At 37.9% G+C, this 24,707-nt stretch overlaps 1 protein-coding gene across 6 annotated transcripts in view; it reads right to left on the bottom strand.

Annotated features, from left to right (window-relative positions):
* The window catches only part of tmem117 (transmembrane protein 117), a 370,721-nt gene that overhangs the window by 72,961 nt on the left and 273,053 nt on the right, over positions 1–24,707 (bottom strand). For all 6 annotated transcript variants that reach the window (XM_062982502.1, XM_062982504.1, XM_062982501.1 and 3 more), the window contains one exon: positions 22,331–22,490. In XM_062982502.1, the coding sequence (XP_062838572.1) occupies positions 22,331–22,490 (160 nt within the window). The remainder of the gene's footprint in view (positions 1–22,330; positions 22,491–24,707) is intronic.

Genomic DNA, 24,707 nt, shown 5'->3' with positions numbered 1-24,707 from the left:
TAAGCCGAAGAGCCAGCATTGTCCATAGACATCTCCAAGGTCATGTAGCTGGCATGACTACATGGAGTGCTGTTACCTTCCCGCCGGAGCGGTACCTATTGATCTACTCACATTTGTATGTTTTTAAACTGCTAGGTTGACAGAAGCTGGGGCTAACTGCGGAAGCTCACTCCACTCCAAGGATTTGAACTGCCAACCTTTCGGTCAACAAGTTCAGCAGCTCAGCAGTTTAACTCACTATGCCATTGGGGGCTCCTTTAGGTACATTACATTATAACTGTAAACTACAAAGATATAAATTTGCTACATGGAGATAAAATGGTGAGATTATTCCCCCAAATAATAATTCTGTCTCACCAGTGTAGAATTCTTATAACTGCCATATTCTTATTACTTTAGTAACTATGCTTGTTCATTTTCTTTGGACGCAGGGTCCTCAAACTTTTAAACAGAGTGCCAGTTCATGGTCTCTCAGACTATTTTTTTTTTTGGTGGGGGACTATAGTTTGAAAAAAAATGAACTAATTCCTACCGTGTTTCCCCGAAAATAAGACAGTGTCTTATATTAATTTTGGTCCCAAAGATGCTCTAGGTCTTATTTTCAGGGGATGTCTTATTTTTCCATGGAAAAGAATTCACATTTATTGTTGAACAAAAAAATGAATGTTTATTATACACTGTACAGTAGTTGTCATTATAAACCAGCATAACCAGACAAACTGTGAATCCTATCAAGAATTTCTTGTTACTACCAATATTTCCATGTTCTGTTCGGCGGGCATGCTTCCAAACAAAAACTTTGCTAGGTCTTACTTTTGGGGGAGGCCTTATATTTAGCAATTCAGCAAAACCTCTACTAGGTCTTATTTTCTGGTGATGTCTTATTTTAGGGCAAACAGGGTATGCACACTGCACACATCTTATTTGTAGTGCAATTTTTAAAAAAACAATACAATATTTTAAAAAATTAAGAACAATTTTAACCAACATACACTTACCAGTATTCCAATAGAAAGTGTGGGTCTGCTTTTGGCTTGTGAGATAGTCAAGTTAATTAGTATTGTTGTTGTGCCTTCAAGTCATGTCAGACTTAGGTTGAACTTAAGACTAAAGTTTAGGGCCGGGGTCGGGTAATTGACCTTGGAGAGCCACATCTGGCTCACGTGCCTTAGTTTGGGGACCCCCGCTATAGTGTATTTCTGAATGTTCAATCGATTTTAGTATTATGATAGTTAATTGGAAACCAAAGGAAACCCTAATTTTTAGCAGCGTAGAAAGTAAGTGTTACAACTGTAACTTTTATTTTTATCATTACTAAAAGATGGAGGAAGGATCTCACAAGACTATCAAATTGTAGACGATTTGCTTTCAATTTTAGATTTTTTTTTTTAAAAAAAGCAGAATGGTTAAAAATGGAAGCAATTCAATGAATGAGATTAATAGAAATGCATTAGTAGTAGTAGTAGTAGTAGTAATAGGGATAATAATAATAATGTTTATTTATATCCCACTTTTTCTCTCCATGCAGAGACTCACAAATAAGCAGCTCACAAATAAAAGTATTTCAATACAAATTAAAATATACTAATATATAAATATTAAAACAGTATTAAACAACATTATTATTAAAACAATCCAAGATAAAACATAATATGGCAAATAAACATTTTATCAATAACTTTCCAGGCTCCGGCTGAACTTTCAGCACTATCTTAGTACTTCATGCCTGTCAATACCAAACAAAGTTCTGGATGTATTTGGTATTGAGCCTATTCAACTTTTGATCATAATAGAATTGTAATCTCCTTTAATAAAGGCAAGGCTGCAGGGGATAGCATTGTAGTAACTTAAATCTTCAGTGGTGCACTCCGAAATATAGTTAAGGCATCCTTAAAAGGGAGAGACATTACCAAGGGAATGTGAACATAGCAAATAGAAGAGTTCTAGGTCTGAATGTTTTCACTGTCCCACTCTCTGCAATGACACAATTCAATGTTAGCCCCATGTTAGCCGCCCTGAGTCCCTTCGGGGAGATGGGGGCAGGATAGAAAAATAAATTATTATTATTATTATTATTATTATTATTATTATTATTATTATTATTATTATTATTTTGCCCTGTAGCTCTACCCCTGCCCTGTTCAATCTCTCAACTATCTGTATTTTTCTAGTTATTTATCATCCAATTATTTATCTATCCCATTATTTATCATTCTCTGCAACTGTCTGTGTGTAAGTATCTCACAAATGTGGTTCAACTCAGTTTACAAAATACAAACTATTTCAAATAGGTATTCTAGTTAATAAGACATTTTAATTTCTGGGAAAGGCAGGACAATCCTTTTGAAATGTTTGAGCAAATGATAAATCAATTGTCTCAATGGAAGAACAATTCTCCAAGTCAGAATAATGAATAGGACCTTGTATCCATTTGTTCCTACCATTAGTTTGTCACTAGCAGTATGGCAAACGATATGATTACTCAATGCAACCAATTTATAAACAATCAATCACAGTGTAGGTCATAGATTATACACAGTTTATTTTGACATCTGCCTATTTTTCATTTATTGATACAAAGGTCTAAGATGCAACCTTTATGCCTGACTTCAGAGTGCATGTGATTACTGAAGTTTACGTGTGTGCCAGGAAATGATTATTTTCAAAACTCAATAATGCATGACTTATTTCAACCTTTTAGATTTTTGGTTAAAGAATGTTAGTTGATAAACATGACCATTTCTAATTAAAATCAAATTCAACCAGTTGGGTCCAGTCTTAATAAAACAGAGAAAATCCACTGAAGTCATAGAAATTTAAGTTAGTTGTGACTAACTCAAATTTTATTGAATTCAGTGTGTCTGTTCTAAATGTGTCTATGTTTGGATCCAGCCCAATCACAACATCAACAGAATAATCTAATGAGACTGGGAAACCTGTGGCAGTGTAGATATTTTTAAAAACCAGTTCCCATCAACCTCTGCCAGTCTAGCTGGTTGCTGTATCCCAGAGCTAGAACCCCTCTGACTGTAAAACACCACACCAGCTGAGTATTATCAACAAGGAGTTTATTGAAGAATATATAAAAGCCAAGCAATAAAAAGTATTTAAGAGTATAATTCAAAAAGGTTTCTTCAAAATATCACCAATAGTCCACAACTTCCAAAGTGTAAGAATAAAACACAAGGTACAAGGTTGTAAAATCCACAAGGCAGTGTAAATCCCATTAGTCAAGGCATGAACTTGGTAAACTGGGGCCATGAAACTAAACACACTTGGAATCAAAGAATAGGAACTTGGCAGGTCAGGAACCAAGGAGCTAAAAAATCCATTTGGGAAACTTAGAGCATGAACTTGGCATGACTGGCTTGAATCATCGTTGACCCCAATGAAGCAAAACTTTTCCCTTTCTCTTAAAAAGCCTCCTGCAGTGAGAAAAACACATTTTGTTTCACTTTCTCACCAGATAATTTATCTGCCTTTTTTTCTCGAAGATGAATTGGGAACTCTCTCTCTGTTTACAGAAGTCTTGTTGTCTATCTGTCAGCTCATTCACCTCTACATCTGCATCTGACAAATCCCCCTCAAAAAACCAGCCCCTTTCAGGAATGTGGCCTTGAGCCTCTGGTTTCTGTTCTGCAGAAACCTTTAGCTCTAAGGAAAGCCTGTTGCTACCATTATCCCAATTGCAGTCAGACCTGTCAATATCATTATCTCCATTGCAATCAGACACAGGCCCAGAAACTTCATTGACATCAGACACATCAGACACTAGCACAGGCTGGACTACAACACTGGTGTTGAAGATAAGGAGTTAATCTAACAACATCTGGAGGAGTGGACGTTCCTTACTCTTCAAGTATATGTTACATTATTTGATATTATAAACATAATAGTGTCAATATTGAATGGCTTCTGATTGTAATTTCCGATATCATGAGGATGTAGAACATTTAAATGTATTAAACAGTCTACATATTATTGATACAATAGAAATTAAAATTAAGGAAATAAATTATCACCTCTTAGTGATTGTATTTTGGCTATCCATAATGCCTCCACACTGCTATATTTAGTAAACGTTGACTGCCAAATCTCTTCTACAGTTTTCTCTTGGAAGATCTCTTAGGCCACTTCTACACTGCCTTATATTCCATGATCTGATCCCAGATTATCTACTTTTCCCAGATTATATGGCAGTGGAGAGTCAGTTTAAAGCAGATAATCTGGGATCAGATCCTGTGATATAGGACAGTGTAGGTCCAGCCTTAGATTACAGTCTCTGTTTGAAGGCTTCCTCTACTAATGGGGTGGAAATTATATGTCCTAGAAATGTGGTTAGCATATAATTCCCAACAGTTTAGCCATCACTAAAAAAACCCTTCTTGTCAAGTCTTGAAACATTAGAGGATCTGATGACACTTACAAGAAAGACCTTCTTGCACCTACACGCAAATTCGTATCTTGGACTATATAAACATGTATTGTTTTGCAATGTTAATGATATGGCAAAGTTGAACCACAAATAAGAAACCACCAAATTAGAAATGGTTGACTAAAAGTTAGAATCATACCTTTTTATTATGCCAGGCTTGGACTTCTCCAATTGCTAATGCACTTTCTATTATACTTCCTCACCACCTTCTTTGTCTCCCACTATTTGGCACAGTTCAATACTCTAATGGTTTTGTTTTAATGGGCAGTGCTTTTACCGTAGGAGAGGAAAACCGTGCAAAGCCTGAGACACGCACTTTCTTGAACTGGTAGCATTCAGGGTTATACACTTTCTGTAACAAGCAGCAAGGATTTTGTAGCTACTCCTACTGAAGGTAATATATTTACTGCCTAGAGCAGCCTTAATCAGCCATCAGAAAAGAGTCTAATTTTGTGGGAGTGACACATTAGCTATTCTTCGCATGTACCCTTTTTACCCAATTAAGCTTGAATAGAGGGGAGCAGCTCTGTCTCTAAATGTAATTATATAACATTTTCACAGCACATTTCTTGATATGTGGGCCTTCTGATTTTGCTTTCTGACAATTGATTATTGCTTTATGTATGTATTTGACAGCACCTGAGGCTACAAGGTTCAAATCAATGTGACTGATAGGAACCTGCTGAAGAAAGCAAAACAAAAAAAACATTTTAAAGCTGCATATTTAGTTTGATTTTACTCTGCATATCAATTTCTTTTTTATAGATAATAACAGCTAAAGGGAACTTTTCAGAATTAATGAAGTTGGAAACTTAAATTTATATACAAAACTAGAAAGGCAAGTTATTGTTCTTCTGGTGCCTCTCACTTATTATTATATCTCATTAGATCTTAACACCAGATATTGTGGAATGACAGCTGTCATTATCCTTGACCAAATGATTTCAGGGGATCATGCGAGTTGAAGTCTGGCAATACCTGGAGACCTAAGGTTGGAAATTACAGCTAGGCATAATTTCAATGTGCTGTTATATTCAAAACTGGACTAATTTCACACCTTTCAGGAACCATGGTGGCTTGGCCAATTCTGCAATGTAGTTGGGAAAAATTGAAAATCCTTTATCCAAAATACTTGGAACTAGAGGTGTTTAGGAATTTGATTTTTCCCTCCAGATTTTGGAATACACATATTTGCATATGTATAATGAGATATCTTGGAGATGACACTCACATCAAAACATGAAATTCATTTATGTTTCTTATACACCTTATACACATAGCCTAAAGGTAATTTCATACACTATTTTAAATACTTTTGTGTATGAACCAAAGTTTTCATACACGAAACCATTAGAAAGCACATGTGTCTCTATCTCAGTCACATATGCAGACAATTTCAGATTTTGCATTCTGGATAAGATATGCTTAACTTATATAAAGAGAATGAAAGGTACCACCATGTGACACGTCCTGTCCACGTACGGAGTTTATAATTTTCTCCCACTATAGACAAATGCTGCTTCGCAAGGATTAATTCATCACCACACTAACTCAATTCAATACTATAATTTGATAACACCATCCAATGGGCCACAATAACTAATAGCCAATGTGGAGACTTTAAAATATGTTTTGATGCTAACTCATGGGATGCCAAGTGTGCTCTTGCATTAAGATCCCAGACACATTTATTTTCCATTGTTTTAAAGCAATTTATTTTTTTATAAAAGGCATAACCCCAATGGAACAAAGTAGAAAAATTAAGTGTTCCCAGGAAAGAAGAAAACGATAACATCTGATTGTTACTGCATGTAAATAAAATGAGGGAAATAATTTTCCTACCACTGCACAGAGTGGAGGAACAAAATTACCCATTAATGGCCACAATAAAGTATTATTATAACAGATGCTAATATGGCTAGCATACTCATTATTGCAAGACACCTAGTGATTAAGCATGCACATTCCTTTTGTTATGTAAAACTGGCAGCAGCTTTATAGTATGGTGCAAAGCTCTCAAAAGCAATAAAAATAAGTATGCCTTTCAACTAACATACTCTCCAGTAGCCATCAAGCCTTCCCAGGAAGCACAAACAACTGCCATTTAATTGGCAATGTAGGAAAGAAACAATCAGATGCACAACATTACTCATATTTTCTCCTGCTGCTTCTGTATACAATAAAGCTAACAGCAAACCATTTCTTTACTGTACAATAAGCTACTGCTAATACGTATCGGCATGTCCAAAGAGGATTATTGTCCCTGTTGTCTGCAAGATCCCAAGCTCCCCATGAAAGCCTTTAAGGTGCATTTAGAGTCAGAGTTTACACACATTTATTTTGATTTTAAAAAAACCAAACAGATAATGTTCAGAAAACGGGAATAAATAGAACCACCTGAAAGGGCAGTTCTGAAGATGAATGTAACAGTAAGACTTAAGCTCGACAAAGAGAAGCTTAACACACACAATCCATTTTGGAACAAAGTGGGCATTTCAGGTATTTGAGTGCCAACAACCTACATGGTTTGGCGAGAGAACGTCATTCAGACCTCCGGAGGCTGTACTATTTCACGCCGCAGGTGGGGAAGTGCATTATTTGAAAGCATCTCTCAGCATAAAATAAAGCAACCAGCAGGCTAGAATACATTCCATGACAGGATAGCTTTCTATAGATATCTTCTGAGAGTGAGGACAGCACTCAAATCAATCACCGTGCATGATGCGAGATCTATTCTGAAGTGGTACTTCTGGACAACTGTTCCACATTTTCATTTCTAAATTAAGCAGATGTCCCTAATCTAAATATATGATTATATAAAGAGCTTCTATGTGGCAGGTCTTGGCAGGACTGCATTGATAAACATGGTCATGGCAGAAGCTCTGCAAACATTTATTTTCATTGCACTGATCAGATCCTAAAAGTCTTCGTTTTTTTGTTTTCAGAATTAGCTCAGGGTGGTCTACAGTAAAAGGTGGGAGGGTTTTGTTTGTTTTTTTTTGTTTTTTTGCCCTTTAGCTGTTACGCAACCTCTTGAACAGTGGCTCTCAACCTGGGGTCCCCAGATGTTTTTGGCCTACAACTCCCAGAAATCCCAGAAGTTTGCCAGCTGTTAGGATTTCTTGGAGTTGAAGGCCAAAAACATCTGGGGACCCCAGGTTGAAAACCACTGCTCTTGAACCTTCTGTTGTGCAACTACTTTATGCTATGGTTTGCACAAAGTTGTTATCCAGTGCAACTTTGCTAGTGCAGATTTTTACTCCATGAAATAGTATTTACTATTTAGGTACAGGCTATTTTATTTGTTTCTAGCAAAATGTAAAGCAAAACAGAACAATTTTTTTAAAAAGAAACCTCTACATTGACCTGTCTCCTTTTTAAAGTGTACAAACAATTCACTATATCTATTTATCTCTTCCAGTCAGCTCACTTATGAGATCCATATCTGGATCACAGGGCTTAACTAGCAAGAAGAAAGAATTCTGTCTGGTTTTCTCATAAAATTATTGGGCTTACCTTTGTGTGTTACCAATGCAACTATCTACCTGGGAGTTGGTATTCAATCAGTTCAATGTAATGCTTGGACCGATGCCCTAAAATGCTAGCTGCAATTGATTTTTAATTGCACCTGAAAGAGCCAAATTACCAGCTTGCTTTTTCTGCTCAGTTTCTGGGCAGTTGGAAAGCTCACTTTTGTATGGCCCAAAGACTAATTGACCTAGGCTTGCAATGGAAGAGCCAGGGCTCTTGTTCTTCATCATTTTACAGTAACTGTTATGGCAATGGAATTTTTTCATAGCTTCATATTGGTACTCATTAACTATTGCTAAATACAGAAAAGCATTTACTCTTGCCAGCTTCAAATGGTTGCTATCAGCATTTTTAGAATGTCAATTTAATAAGGTCCCAGGTAATGAGCGAATATTTTTGTATGGAGTGAAAGCACTGGAAATAGTTGAGCATGTTCTCCAGAACTTTTTTCTCTTTATAAAGTTGCAAAGAGTGGTTAATCTCTTATCAATTAACAGTATTTTTGGGAAACCCATCTGCAAACATAGTTCAATGTAACTATGATGGTTCACCTCTGTTGCTGTAGCCACAGCTGATGATGTTATCCCATCAACCCAAAAAAACTGCCTTTGCAGCTATGTTGAAGTGTGTACAAAGTATTGCAAAGCAGGGTGCTGGAAATGACATCTGCAGTACTCTTCCGGTCATGAGATGGATTGGGAATAGCAGCTGGAGGGACCTCTTTCCCAATTGCTTCTCTCAATGAACCCTGTGATGCACTTTTCCCAGCACTTTAATCTGAAACACCTCCAAACCTGTTTGGTTGGGGCACAGCATGGCTGAAAAGGTAGAAAAGTCATTTATGACTTTAAACATGAACCCTGAAAGTGATGAAATTGCAAGTCCAGCTCATGATGCTAGGTGTAGTTTCCTATTGCTTTACAGATTCATCACCTGTCATTTCTGAAAATGCAAAAAGGTTTCTCACAGTCTCAAACCAAATTTGAAATAGGAAAATAAAATAAAGACCCCAGTGTTTTACTGAGCATGCAACTGTATATGTGGCCTACTTTTCCTTGATCTTGCTGCTTTGTAGTATATTTCTTGCTCTTTGGCCACAATAAATAATCATGTTGTATTCATCTCTTCTTTTTTAAAAACAGTAATTTATGATGTCATCATTTTAGTTTGAAAACCTTTTACTCGTTAACTTCCATTTATAAGGAACAGTGCTAAAAGTTTAGCAGCTTATCTCTTGTAAGACTTATTTTCTGCATCAAAAACATTTATGAGCACTTCAGAAGTAGTACGCTAAATGAAGAGAAATTAGGAGGAAGAAACAGACAGCTGGGAAACAACTATAAGTCAGGACTGCAGTGAAATTGGCTTACAGTGAATAGTGATTACTTCTTGGTTAACAGGTCCCAGCAGAGATTGTACAGTAGAGTCTCACTTATCCAAGCTAAACAGGCCAGCAGAAGCTTGGATAAGCGAATATCTTGGATAATAAGGAGGGATTATGGAAAAGCCTATTAATCATCAAATTAGGTTATGATTATACAAATTAAGCACCAAAACATCATGTTATACAACAAATTTCACAGAAAAAGTAGTTCAATATGCAGTAATGCTATGTAGTAATTACTGTATTTATGAATTTAGCACCAAAATATCATGATCTATTGAAAACATTGACTACAAAAATGGCTTGGATTATCCAGAAGCTTAGATAAGCGAGTATTGGATAAGTGAGACTCTACTGTACTATCTGAGACTTCTAAGGAACCAACAACTGAATGAAAAGTGCTAGTGACTTTCTACTGCTGTGCTATAGAGGGTGTCCTAACCTACTGCATCTGCGCATGGTTTGGTAACTGCACCATGGCAGATAGGAAGACGCTCCAAAGGGTCACTGCTACTGCACAGAGAATCATTACTTGCCCTTTCCCCTCTTCGGAAGAACTTTATAACTTCCGCAGGCTTAAGAAAGTTTAGTACAGTCTGAAAGATCCATCTCACCCAGCATATTCTTTTTTTTAAAAAAAATATTATCATCTGGCAGATGGTACAGCGTGACAAAGACAAGGACAAACAGACTGAAAGATAGCTTTTATCCTAGAGCCGTAACTACATTGAACCCCATGGTTTTGCATTGACATAGCATTGGGGGCTGTACAGTGGTAGTTGGAGTGTTGCAGGATGGGTGTGCTGTTTTTGTGATGTGTGCTGGGGAAAGCATTTAATGTTGTTGTACAATGTACAATGAGAATAAAGTTAGTCTATTCTATTCTGTGGATTATCAGGCTGTTCATGATCACAGTGGGAAGGAGGATACTAGATTAGATAATCCTATGGTCTGGTGCACCATGCTTTCCCATTAGGTAAGGGTAACGTTTCCCCCCTGACATTAAGTCTAGTCGTGTCTGACTCTGGTGGTTGGTGCTCATCTCCATTTCTAAGCCGAAGAGCTGGTGTTGTCCGTTGACACCTCCAAGGTCATGTGGCTGACATTACTACATGAAGCGCTGTTACCTTCCTGCCGGAGCGGTACCTATCCATCTACTCACATTTGCATGTTTTCCTTCTTATTCCTTCTTATTTCCTCAGATTCCTTATTATTTATTTATTCATATGAAAACAATTGATATTCATGCACCAATTCAGTTGTGTTGCCATCTTACAGGACAGACAAAACATATTATAGGGATCTAGTTTAGATAAGCGCTCACATTCTACTCCCTAAGTAGGTAACGTTAGATGTTTAACTAACTATATTGCTGCTTAGACATAACAAAAATTCAAGTATACCCATGGTTAACATAAAGCTTTTGTTTTTAAGGACTGTCACTGGGAATGAACTTTCTGAGGGCTAATCTTTGTAATATACTAAACAGTAGGGGACAAATGAAACAATATAGGCATTGCTATATATACATTTAAGAAAAATGAAGTCAGCCAGAGAAATATTATGGCAGATGGATATTCTCAGCTGAGACTAATCACATTTACCAGAATAGCTTTTACTGCATTGAGAAATTGCAGGAAATAAAGCTTTTTTTTTTTTTTTGGCTTTTCCTAAGTTCTACACATGTTTTATTATTTTGCACATCAGAATGTTTGTCTCTCTTAACCAACACTAGGTAAAGATAAAGGTTTTTCCAACATTAAATCTAGTCGTGTCCGACTCTGGGGGTTGGTATTCATCTCCATTTCTAAGCCGAAGAGCCAGCATTGTCCATAGATACCTCCAAGGTCATGTAGCTGGCATGACTGCATGGAGCGCTGTTACCTTCTCGCCAGAGCGGTATCTATTGATCTACTCACATTTGCATGTTTTCAAACTGCTAAGTTGGCAGAAGATGGGGCTAACAGCAGGAGCTCACCCCGCTTCCCGTATTCGAACCACTGACCTTTCGGTCAGCAAGTTCAGTAGCTCAGCGGTTTAACCCGCTGCGCCACCGGGCAGCGGGTTAAACCAACATTGCATATAGATAATGTATATGTAATGTAACCAATACTACATATAGATAATGAACTGTGCAGCAGTACTGCTTGGTAAAAACGTCATTCAATAGCAACAATGACTAGCCAATAACTGAAAAATGTGGAAGTCACATTACCAATATGTCAGTGTTGGTGGTAGGTAAAGCAAGGCCTGTGACCTTATTACACAGCCAACCCCCAAGCCACTTCGCCCACAAGTGTGGCAAAACAGCAGGCATATGGGTGACTCCATCACCCCAGGCACCGCTACGGTGCAGTGACTCTTCCTCCATCACACAGGGGAACCATCACCCAACTGGGGCAGAAATGTGCTGGCTCCCTTGTGGGCAGGATCTCTGCTGGAAGTTGAGGGATGTTGTGTGATGTGCTGCATGCCCATCTGTCCCTGAACTGGAGCAGAAGCATCCTAGGATACTAAAAATTCCTCATGTGATGAAGTCTCTCGTCATACAGACAGTAACATCTCAGGAGAAATAGGAACTCACTAGTGAAAATCAATGGGGTCCTTCAGCAAAATAATACAACATACCTATTCCCACTTGCAACAGGAAATGATTCAGAGTGACAACTGAGTGCTACAGATTTTCTTCCATAGAGCCAGGAGCAGCAACCCCCCCCCCCCAAATAACCAAGTTCTTGGCCACTACCAGCTCAGTTACCAACCCAAACAACAAGAAAGGTCCTTCTATTAAGCAGAATAAAGCAGTTGCATCAAGGAAAGAAACTGTAAAATGTTGGGTAAGAACATTTAGTGTCCACATAAGCTAGCCTCTATTCTGCCTTGGTCAGACCACACCTGGAATACTGTGTGCAATTTTGGGCACCACAGTTGAAGGGAGATGTTGACAAGCTGGAAAGAGTCCAGAGGGGGGCGACTAAAATGATCAAAGGTCTGGAGAACAAGCCCTATGAGGAGCGGCTTAGAGAGCTGGGCATGTTTAGCCTGCAGAAGAGAAGGCTGAGAGGAGACATGATAGCCATGTACAAATATGTGAGGGGAAGTCATAGGGAGGAGGGAGCAAGCTTGTTTTCTGTTGCCCTGCAGACTAGGACACGGAACAATGGCTTCAAACTACAGGAAAGGAGATTCCACCTGAACATCAGGAAGAACTTCCTCACTGTGAGAGCTGTTCGGCAGTGGAACTCTCTCCCCCGGAGTGTGGTGGAGGCTCCTTCTTTGGAGGCTTTTAAGCAGAGGCTGGATGGCCATCTGTCGGGGGTACTTTGAATGCGATTTCCTGCTTCTTAGCGGGGGGTTGGACTGGATGCTCCACGAGGTCTCTTCCAACTCTACTATTCTATGATTCTATGCTGCTTTTAGTATGAACAAGAATGCTATCCAATGGCAAGTGTTGAAGAAAATTTGCCCACATATTCATCTTTTATATGGGAAAAAAGTGGGTTTCAGGCTTTATATGCAAATATGCAAAGGAAGTAATGATGACTATGTCAACAAATTCTGCTGACCACCCACTTTCAGGAATGGGGCAAGTGGGCCTAGCCTCTCTCCAAGAAGTCCACTCATAAACTTGCTTGCTCTTGCTGTCCAGAGCTATAAGGAAACTAATTGTCCTCTTGTTGTATATAATTGTCATAAAAGACAGAGCTGCATACATGTGTTGTTAAATGACTGGCTTTTTCCGAAAGTATTCTTGCATCCAAATCTATTGACAACAGAGAGTATATACACTGCTATGCTCCAAACATTTTGTTTAACTATTGATATTCACTGAAGTCCAATTCAACTGACCTTTTGGTGCTTGTAAAGATGCTTGTTATCCTACACTCCAAAGCTGCTTACTCAATATCCATTGCTCCCCCTCCCCCTTAAACTAAAAATTATTCTGAGTATCATCTGAATACCTGGGAGATTGGCAGATACATATTTTGAATATTTTTTTAAAGTTGTCTTCTGACATGAAACATATGTGCTGAGTTGCTGATTTGTATATACTTGTCCCTCCCTACCCCAACCTCTTCCAATATTTTTTTTATTTAATAAGATGAGCTCTTGTCAAAGTAGAAGGATAACAAAGAAAAACACAATGAGCAAATCTACACAAAATTTTAAAAGAGAAGAAAAAAATATCTTATATTATTACATTTTATGTGCATTTATTGATCATGGTTGTTTTGCACAGAAGATTGGAAAAATGAACCTTCTATCACTAATGCATTGATTTATTATAAAGACAGAAAGCCATCATTTGCCATTTTTTGATTCAGATTTCAAACTGTCCTAAACCCTAATATACTGAAACCTTTTTTCTGATGAAAATGATGCTTTTCTGATGAAATGGTTCTGAGGTCTCAAGCAGTAATGTATTGTTTCTTCAGAAGATAACTTCAGTTAGACCTCTAACTGATCTGCTATTATAGTAAGGTCAAAAATGTCACGGTCTCTGATTAATGAAACTGACTTACAGAAACTGTTCAGAGTAAGGATCCAATTACAATATGAGTCATAAATCCATGTATTTCTCGCCATACAGACTTCTATATAATATTAATTTTGGCTTGGAACTATCTAACTTCATAGTGCCCATAAACGTTTGTCCTGACATCCAAATACCACTTTCCATGTGATACCATAGTTACTTTTGTTATCAATAATGTGATCTCTACCCATAATCAATCATTGCTAACTTTGACAGAATTATGCCATTTAATTATATAATGGCGATGACTTCCTGATTGTGGAAGCTTCCTGCAACCTATTTTTTAACCATTATAGCAACCTTAAAAGTATACATGTTACATATACAGCACAGAAAAGGGGTTTAGCCACCAATATTTTGTGTTGCAGCTCTCTGAATGATGAATGAGGTAGGGTAAGGGGCACACAGACTTGACAGATGCCACTAATCATATGAAGTCTTGAAGGAAATGTCAAGGTGCATATGAAATTTGGTGGATAAGTTAAACATCTAAGAAAAATGCGTCCTGATTGATATGAGGTCAACAATTGACCTTGCTTCCCTTCATCCAATTAATTAAATCCAGAAGGGAAAAGTCAGATAAGTTTGATAAGGTAGGTCAGCTAGACTAATGCATGTCAAGATAGGTCAAAGTAGTGAACATTGAGCATGGAGGTAGCCGCAAGGGGTAAACGTTGAGGCACTGAATGATTGAGCTATGTAAAATACAATAGAATAGCTTTGACCATGTTTATAGAATCTGGCTGAGCACTTGCAAAGATGCTAAGATTCCCATGAAGAAGCAATCTTATATCAAGAATTTCACATTTCAAAAGCTTCAAAAGCCAAAAGCTTTCATCTTGAAAGGAACTGTACAAATACTTCCACATTTGCAGAGAAGAAATAAATGTTAGAATTATAAACATATATAAGACTCTAAACAGAAAGTACATTTTAGTCAAGAGAGGATATAAGGCAAATTATTGCTGTCATCATCTTCCCTGCCAGATGTTTGGGCTTGATTTACATGAGTTCACATGATGAACTTGTGCAATGCCCATTTATGGGCACCAATCACTTGCCCTCACTATAATTGTTTCCTTAAGGACTTGTATAGCATGCCATGTTATGTGATGCTGCTTAGGGTATCCTGCAGTATCCTGATAGGGTTGTTGTATGTTTTCTGGGCTGTATGGCCATGTTCTAGAAGTATTCTCTCTTGACGTTTCGCCCACATCTATGGCAGGCATCCTCAGAGGTTGTGAGGTAGGGTATCCTGATATTTAATGTACATGCTAAAGAGAAACACACACACACACTCATACCAATCCACTTTTTTCTATTTCCCATTTATTAGTTTTCAATTTTGGAAAATAATCAAAGACTTCAAATGTAACTTATTCAAATAAAAGTTTCATCAGTTTCCTTTAAGTAAATTTTGTGTGAGAAATAAAGATTTCTATTAGATATTCAATCAGATCCCTCAGATCTGTTGTCTATCTTTCTTACTGTCAACATTGGCTCCCTATGGCCTCTGCACATACAAATCCAGAACTTCATCTGTCGCTACATCAATCTGCATGAACTAGAATAGAAGAAAAAGGATGGTCCTTATGTCTGTAAAGCTGCACTTCAAGTACTTCGACTAATACATTTTTCTTCAATTGGTTTCATCCTCTGGAGACCAATAATTCTTATAAAGTGAGATTGGAAGAAAGCAGCAAAATATAAGTACAGCAACAATTGTGTGTCCTGATCCTCTTACAAGATACACACAAAGCACCATGGGAGATATTTTGCTTGGGGTAATCCTTTGAAACAGGAAAGAGCATGGGGACATTATGACCATATGCGACAGGATGTGTTGGTTGTCTGAGAAAGACTCACACAAAATGACCTTGTTACATATCTACAATAGTCACATGAACCCCATGGATTGTGTCATTAGAAAACAGCTTGAAATGTAGTAGGAATAGTGATTCATTAATTCTTCATTGGTTTGGCAGAATGTAAAAGTCAACCAAGGTTGCTTCTGTCTCCTTCTCCACTTCCGCCCATAAGCAAACAGCAGAACTGTTATCTGCCAAAACATGTCCCCACAGTCATTTGAGAGAGATAGTTCCACCCAGGCAGTTTGGCTGCGTTTCAGTCAATAGGAGCATGGAGAAAACAGCTCTAGATTTCCTATTATGGAAAGATAGGATAATGGAGGATATCTTTGTGTCTCCAACCTCTCTAGAGCTACTAAATAACTATGGAAGCAGTGGCTGCAGCTGTGTGTACAGAGGGATTGCTGAACAAGGTGATGTCCCCAGTGACCCAATATGACATATGCAGGTGTCTCTAGAGTCAACCTTGGATCAGGTGGTGCTAGTTGGGGAGTGTTTTCCATAAATGATGTATCGGTGACCCAAACTGAAAAGATTGTCCCTTACTGTCTTCACTCGCCAACTTTCTCTTGGAGGAAATCCTTAGATGTTGATCCCAGAGTGTTTATATCAGGAATGCTGTTAATATTACTGTACCAACTTTATTATATAAAATTCTATAGCACTAAAATAGTCCTTTGAATTATATGTTGTAAAGGGCTTAGAAAAATTAATGGTTTCTAGTTACCATGGCTATAGTTACCTCTAATATGCCTGAATACAATTTGTTGATACACACTAGTGTTTGTTATGCCAGGCTTGTGGATTTTCCATTAACACATAGCTGGCAAGGGTGGGAATAGAATACTGGTTAGATATGACTTTGATCTGATCCATCTAGATTGTGTGACTGTACATGTATGTGCTGTAATTATTGTTGCTGTTATTTCTTACCTTGCCTCCAGTCTGAAATTTGGGGCAGTTTATGACAGCAAGGCAGCTCAGAACAATAGGTCACCAACTCGCTGACCTCCTGAGCCTCTCAGTCTTGATGTTATTGGGTTTTTTATAATATTAAACATGTTAGAGCACTTTGACAACACAAAATATCCTTGTTTTCAGTTGAAAGGGGAAGTACTTAATGCACCTATTCAAGAAGTAACTACAGTAGAGTCTCACTTATCCAACACTCGCTTATCCAACATTTTGGATTATCCAATGCATTTTTGTAGTCAATGTTTTCAATACATTGTGATATTTTGGTGCTAAATTTGTAAATACAGTAATTACTACATAACATTACTACTTTTTCTGTCAAATTTGTTGTATAACATGATGTTTTGGTGCTTAATTTGTAAAATCATAACCTAATTTCATGTTTAATAGGCTTTTCCTTAATCCCTCCTTATTATCCAACATATTTGCTTATCCAACATTCTGCCGGCCCGTTTATGTTGGATAAGTGAGACTCTACTGTAGTTCTAAAATGTTGAATAAGGGAAAATTGCACTGGGATTCATTTCTGGGTTTATCTACAATCGTGAAAAACATTCTCTTTTTTGGCACCATATTTTTCTGGTCTGCACTGATCCTGACGTAGCCCCATTAATACCACATCATGGTGAGATATCCCCCTGATGAGTTCATCTCATTCTTAGGAGGTGGTTCACATTTCCAATTCTTCACTTTATTTCTGGTTACATTATTTTTTGCCACATGGCTATGGACACTTCGCTTTTTTCAGTAATGCATGTGGATTCATGTATTTTCTCTTAAGTGGAAGTGTGATAATACTAATAGACTGATATGCAAATATTCACACATACAAATCTTTTTGAAGCTAAATAAAATTCAACTCAAGAAAGAACCATTACCTAGTAGGAATGCCGACCTCCCACCAACCAGTTCTGCCAACCACAAAATTCTCTCCCAGTGACATAGTTTTTTTTTTTTTTCGTGTCAGGAGCAACCGGAGTTGCTTCTGGAGTGAGAGAATTGGCCGTCTGCAAGGACATTGCCCAGGGGACGCGCGGATGTTTTTGATGTATTTACCATCCTTGTGGGAGGCTTCTCTCATGTCCCCGCATGGAGCTGGAGCTGATAGAGGGAGCTCATCCGTGCTCTCCCCGGGTGGGATTCGAACCTGGCAGCCTTCAGGTCAGCAACCCAACCTTCAAGTCACGAGGCTTTATCCCCTAGGCCACCGGAGGCTCCTTAGTGACATAATGAAGTGATGCCTCCTGGAGGGCTGGCCACAGACCTAGATGTCTAGATTTTCTGTTAAATATTGGGGTAAAAGGCAAGTTTTTAAAAATGGTTTAAAGTTCAAAGAAACACTTTACAAACAAATTGTGATAGACATTGTGTGTTCAGGATCAGAGTGCCTGTGAGCGGAGTATGATTTATTTTTAGTCCATGTAGATAAGCCCTTTCTCTCTAACATTGCATAATACGATGAAGAAGGTGAAAGAGGAGGAGAAGACAAGAACAAATAGAAAGAAAAAAGCTGAAACTTATTTGTGTATTTACTTAGATCATTTCACACATGTATTTTGCACACACTGAGGCATGAAATAACACAGGAGAAATATTGCATGGATCAAGTGCTGCCTAGAAATGTTCCTTATGACTTGCTGCCAGGGCTGAAATGATGACAAGATGAATGAGAGGAGTATGTGTTCTACCATAGACCAGAATTTGTAGCATTTAGATTTTTAAAAATAAATAAAAATAGAGTTACTTTTGAGAAGTTATTAGAATAATGATAACTAACTTGCTTTGGGGAGCTCAGAATTGTAATTGCAACTAATTACCTCTTAATAAGAATTGTGAATTGGCTAACTATTATTTGGTTTCCTTGAAGACTTTTCCTGCAATTATATCTTCATCTGTAATTTAGTGCCAACTGGAGTCAATCTAATTTTATTGCAAATGGCAATTCTCTGGTGCCAAAGCCACCTTGTAAATAAGATGAGTCATCTTAGTTGTGCATCCTGGATAAATATCTTTAAATAACCGCTCTGCTGTGCAAACATCTTCAAAAATGCAATTAAACATAAGACTTATTCTGCATGGTGTTTTTTAAAAGAACACAAAAGCGCACCGAAGCCAAGGATTTTGAAATGAAGTTTTCGTCTGCGCACGGTACCCTCAAGGTCATACTGTGGTGACTTCATTTTTCATAGTCAAAAGAATGATTTAGTAATAATGGTGGCAGCGGACAATAGCATCCGGTGCTTTCAGCATAATGATATTCAGCGTTGCGTAGGATAATGTATGGGTTATTCTTATTCATGTTCCTTGTTGCGGCCACATAGAGTGGATTCATTTATTAGAAAGTTTCTTGCATCTCATTAAATATGTTGTGAAGGTGGAGAAGAAAAGTATAAAGTTTTAAAAGAGGTGCTCACATATGTGCCATTTTTTGTCAAAGGTATAGAAAGTTGTACTAATTTTCTTTTTGTTGCACCAAGACAGGTCATGACATAAGTAGTAACACAACTGTTGTGCCAACAGCTTGCTCTGGCATTTTTCAGGAGAGTGGCACTTGAATATCAAGCATTCATAGCAATGGAATGGGCTGGAAATTTTTAAAGCAGAAGTGGGTAACTGCCCATCAGATCTTTAGCCCTAGCTGGTATAGTGAATTGTGAGGGTTGTGGGAGTCCAAAAATGTCTGGAGACACAATTGTCCAACCCTGCTTTAAAATGTTTGTGCACTTGCCACCATGGATCAACCGACACAATCTGGATTATACTGTGTTACCATTGCGGAGCAGTTTGCAGAAAAGGAATTCGAGTAGGTTATTCTACAAAGGGACACAGGAATTACATAAGGGGCAATTGTCCAACTATCTCCCAAGTCTAATGAAATTCACCATATGGATGACTTGTGTAAGTTATAGGGGCAACTATAAAGCATGAAGCCAGTATTTCAAGGTGGGCGATTTTCAAAAAAGTAAAGATGCCAAGAAATATTTCTGAAAAGCCTTTTATCCATAGATGGAGACATATTTGATACTGGATGACAATTTCCATCACTCCTCACTTTGCCCATGAAGGGCAGTGCTAAGGGGTTCCAATACAATTTTGAAATCCACATGTTGGTCATCATGCCTTTACTCTTTTCTGCTGTAATATAAAAATGTTCACAGGAGAATCAGGTGCTTGAACCTCTGTTCTGCCACTGAAATACTGGAAGCTATTTTATATAAGGCTGCAGTATTTGCCCATCTCATTCAATAGTGTTGACCCTGACTGATAGTGGCTTTCTGGGCTGTCATGCAGGTTCATCAGCTGAGTCTTCATGTCACCTGCTAGCTGGTTAAGACGGTGAAAACCTGTCAGTTTCATTTTCATTGCATTTGTCAGAACCCCACTGGCTTTCTCTTCTTATCTCAGTCCTGTATTGAGTTGTAAGATTACACACACACACATGCACACACAGCACACATATTTCCTGCATGGGGTTAGTATGTATTTCTGGTATACTTTTTTCTATTTTTATGCATTGTCTGATGTATATTTGCATTAATTGTTTAAATACATTCAGACCCCCGCAGACATATATGGTGTAGTTAATATTTTGTCGTTGATGAAACTCATAGTAAATCTCAAATGTGAATCAAACACAGTTTTTACCATCTTGTACTTCATCATATTTCCCATTTCTTTGTATGATGATGAAAGACAGATAATGAAGAAATCTGATAAGAAGAAAAACAACTCATTTGAAATGTGGACTGGCGAAGAGTTTCACAGATAGTTTGGACTGCTAAAAAGAGAAATTTGGGAGTCCTAGAGAAAATTTCTCTAGAAGTCAAGTTGACTAAACTGAAACGGTTGTCCTTAGGAAGACATGTTTCATTAGGAAAGACAATAATACTGGGTAAGGTATAAGGCTGTAGGGCAGTGGTTCTCAATCTGGGGTTCCCAGATGTTTTTGGCCTTCAATTCCCAGAAATCCTAACAGCTAGTAAACTGGCAGGAATTTCTGGAAGTTGTAGGCTAAAACACCTGGAGACCCACAGGTTGAGACCCACAGCTGTAGGGAAAGCGGAAGACCACATTTCAGATGGATAGATTCAATCAAAGAAGTCATGACCATGACCTGCAGGACCTGTTGATAAAAGGATGATTTGGAGGTCTTTTATCCATAGGGTTACCATAGATTGGTCAACTTAACAGCAGATAACAACAAAATCTATTCCTATAACTCTTAGTACATGAGAGTGTTCTAATATTTGTATCAATACAGCATAATCCAGACAAGTTCAACACTATTAAACCCAATTTGTTTCAGCAAGATATAATTAAACATGTATAACTTATTCTTTTAAATAAATGGGACTTTAAAATATGTAATTTTGGACTGAGACTTGTGTGTGCAAACATAGCTTAAGCCAATGAACTGCAGTCATGAAATCACTTACGATTAACCCCACTGAAGCCAGGCTAACTGCCATGCAAAATTTCCACTCACTATGTGGATATCATATTTAAGGAAAATACTCGGCGTCTCTCAGAAAAATGGCATTAACATTGCTGACAACTTCAAAAATAACAAGAATAAAAAACAACCATGGAAGGATAAAAGAGAGAGAGAGAAATTTCAATTTTTAAATATAGTTGAGGGATTATTTTTGAAAAAGAATCCACCTATAAAATAGATTACATTCTTCTTTTACCTGCTGGAAAAGGTTTAAGTTGTAGTAGAAAGCTATGAAACTATGTACAAGTTGTAGTAGAAAGCTAAAATGTTCAAGTTGTAGGAGAAAGCTAAATTGTTACACAAAGAACTTTTAAGCTTTGTCTTGATTTGTGTGCAGGACTCTCATTTTAGCATGAGATACTAAATCAGAAAGGCTGGACAGTCTACAAGAAACTATCTCCTTAGGAACATTGTTTGGGAGGAAGACATCTGACTTAACAAGTTGTCAACAGAAAAGTTGTAAAAATGTTAGTACAAAGGGTGTGTAGTATGTGGTAAACACATATTGGACATTTACAGCTAGGCTTCGGTTAGCACTTGGATGGGAGTCCACCAATGAATACCTATTCATAGGTGTTCATTGGTGGTCTCCCATATACTATGTATCTATAGACTATTTCAAATGAAGGAAATGGAATAAACACCTCTGAGTATTCTTTGTTTAAGAAAACCCTATGAAATTCATGGGGTCACCATAAGTCGACACCTAACTTGAAGGCAGAAAAAACACAAGCCATGTTTCATTGTATTTTTTTAGCCACACAATGAAAGATTTTCATAACAAAAATTACTTCACTTTTCTTTCCCCTTTTTCACTTCTATGCCATTTGGGAAGAGAGAAATCTCCATTTATAAAGTCACCAGCTTGGCAAGCGAAAGTTGAGAATACACATTTTTTTATTCCCTCTCCTTTTCAAAAGGCCAATTGGCTTTTTAAAACAATGCCTTCAGAACACTGATGTAATGTGAGCCTATTAATAGTGACTGCAAAACAAACATTTAATTTGACTTTCGAATGTCTTGGCTGAACAGCACATGCCAGAGTGGAAATCTAGCCAGAAAAAAGCCACTTCAGCACTCTGGAAGAAATATTGGGACAAGGTACCTGCATGACAATAAGAAGGTCAAACACTAAGATGAAGGAAGCCAGAAAGGCTCTGGAAACCTCATCGCTTGGCAGGAATCCACGATTCAGCTTGTCCCAGCTGATCCAGTCAGTTGTGATGACAAGAACAACCACCGAGGTCAAAGTAAACAGAACAGTCCTGGAAAAGGAAAAGCAGAAAAAAAGATAATCAAATCACACCGTGGGGGTAGGGGGTGAGGAGAGAATTACAAGGTCTCTTTTATTGTTTTGTGCCTTCACTAATTTCTGATTTATGGTGACCCTAAGACCCTTTCATAGGGTTTTCTTGGTAAGATTTATTCCAAAGGAGTTTGACTTTGTCTCCTCTGAGACCGAGAAAGTGTGCAAACCCACCCAGGGGGTTCCTATGTCTGATTGAAACCTTGAGTCCTAGGGTGCATCTGCATTATATAATTAATCCAGTTCGACACCACTTTAACTACCATGACTAAGGAAAGCTGGGAGTTGAAGTTGAGAGAAGCACCAGCAATCTTTGTTAGAAAAGACTAAAGATTTTGTAAAATTACAAATCCCATAATTCTATAGCATTGAGCCATAGCAGTTAAAATTGTGTCAAACTGCATTAATTTTACAGTGTAGATGCACCCTACAACACCACACTGATTTTGCAGCATAAGTGTTTGGAACTGTTACCTTCCCGCTGGAGCAGTACCTATTGATCTACTCACATTGGCATGTTTTCGAACTGCTAGGTTGGCAGGAACTGGGGCTAACAGTGGGCGCTCATTCCGCTCCCGGGATTTGAACCTGGGACTTTTTGGTCCACAAGTTCAGCAGCTCAGCGCTTTAATACACTGCGCTTTGACTTATGATAGAAATTTTACAGAGATTTTTTGGCATGATTTATTCAGAGGAAGTTTGTCATTCTTTTCCTCTAAAGCAGAGAAAGTATAGCTTCCCTAAAATATTCAGTTTATGGTCTCCTGGACCACTATATTGTACATCCTGTAGTAAGAAGAGGAAATGTGTGGCCTTCAAAAGTTTGTTGGATTGCATCCCCCTTAGCGCCAGCGAAGGAGAAAAACACAGTTTTCATTTTATACTTTTACACATTCAAAACATTTCTGAAACAAAATTATTCTAAAATGAAAGGGAACCTGTTGCTGGACTGCATTTACTATTACCACTCTTTTTCTCCCTCTTGGTTTCTCCCCCACCTTGCCGAAGTTGCTCCTTCACCAGAACGGCTTCTGCCACTGTCTTTTTGTAGAGCCACTGGGTGAGGTGTGAGAGAGATGACATGCCCCAAACAGCTTTAAAAATATATATTCAACCAGCGGTTGGATGAATCCATGGGTGGGGAATTCATTTGTACAGAAGGCCAACTGTACTCTTTAGTACTGTTTCAGTCTTAGCTGTGTATATTTTACCAATATGTTTTGATTGTAATGTTCTGACCTTTTAAAATTTGCCTTGAGTCCAGGCCTGGAGAAAGGTGGGATATAAGTAAATAAAGTGATAGAGAGGTGGACGGAAAATCCAGGATTCCACAGAATGGAGCCAAGACAGTTAACATGGAATGTTTCTATAATTATGCAGTATGGATACTTTCTCAAAAGGCTTTTGCTCAGAATTGCATCCAAATAGGAAAATGCCTTTGTTCACCTGATGCCTTGTGTCTTAACAAGAAGCAGGAACAGCATCTTTATGATGAGGATAAGCTCTCTCTAGCCATGTTGCTGGGCTGCAGTTACTCATAGTTTGTGATATTGGGACAGAACACTTCACTCCACTGTTTTTGGGTCTTCCTGATTAGACCATGACCTGTCTCTAGCTATAACTTCTATAACACAACCACTGGGGGTTTCGGAAATATGAAGTAATATCTACATCCATGATCTACGATGAGATAAATGATGGATTGGAGCAACTCAGGAGCAAGGTTGTTCAATAGAATATATGTGGAAAGTCATAGTCTATGGCATAGACGGATGGATGTGTATACATACATACCTGTGTGTTTCTGTATACACATATCTATCTATCAAGGCATTTTAACAGGTCTATGTGGATTTCCAAGCCATTGCTGGTGAATCCGGTCACTAAAATCAGTTTCTAAAATATGAGAGAGGCAAGCTGATTGGACTGGGATTGCCACAAGAAGGAATTGTACAGTTATGACTGATGCATTAAAAACTGTGATTTCCTCAGCCACAAAACACCTATTTGGTGTTCTTGTGGGGCAGTGTGTAATTCCAAAGGGAAATATAGTATATATAGTATCCCTTCTAACATACAAGTTCTCATGATAAATGTATTTTTAATTATGTGAGTTCATATGCTTGTTGTACAATAGGCATCTAGCTCTCATTTGGTAATGATTATAGTGAGGTTT

This window comes from Anolis carolinensis, chromosome 5 (assembly GCF_035594765.1).
Source record: "Anolis carolinensis isolate JA03-04 chromosome 5, rAnoCar3.1.pri, whole genome shotgun sequence".
Lineage (NCBI taxonomy): Eukaryota > Metazoa > Chordata > Lepidosauria > Squamata > Dactyloidae > Anolis > Anolis carolinensis.
The sequence above is the reverse complement of the archived record's forward strand: the minus strand, read 5'-3'. Positions and strand labels throughout refer to the sequence as shown.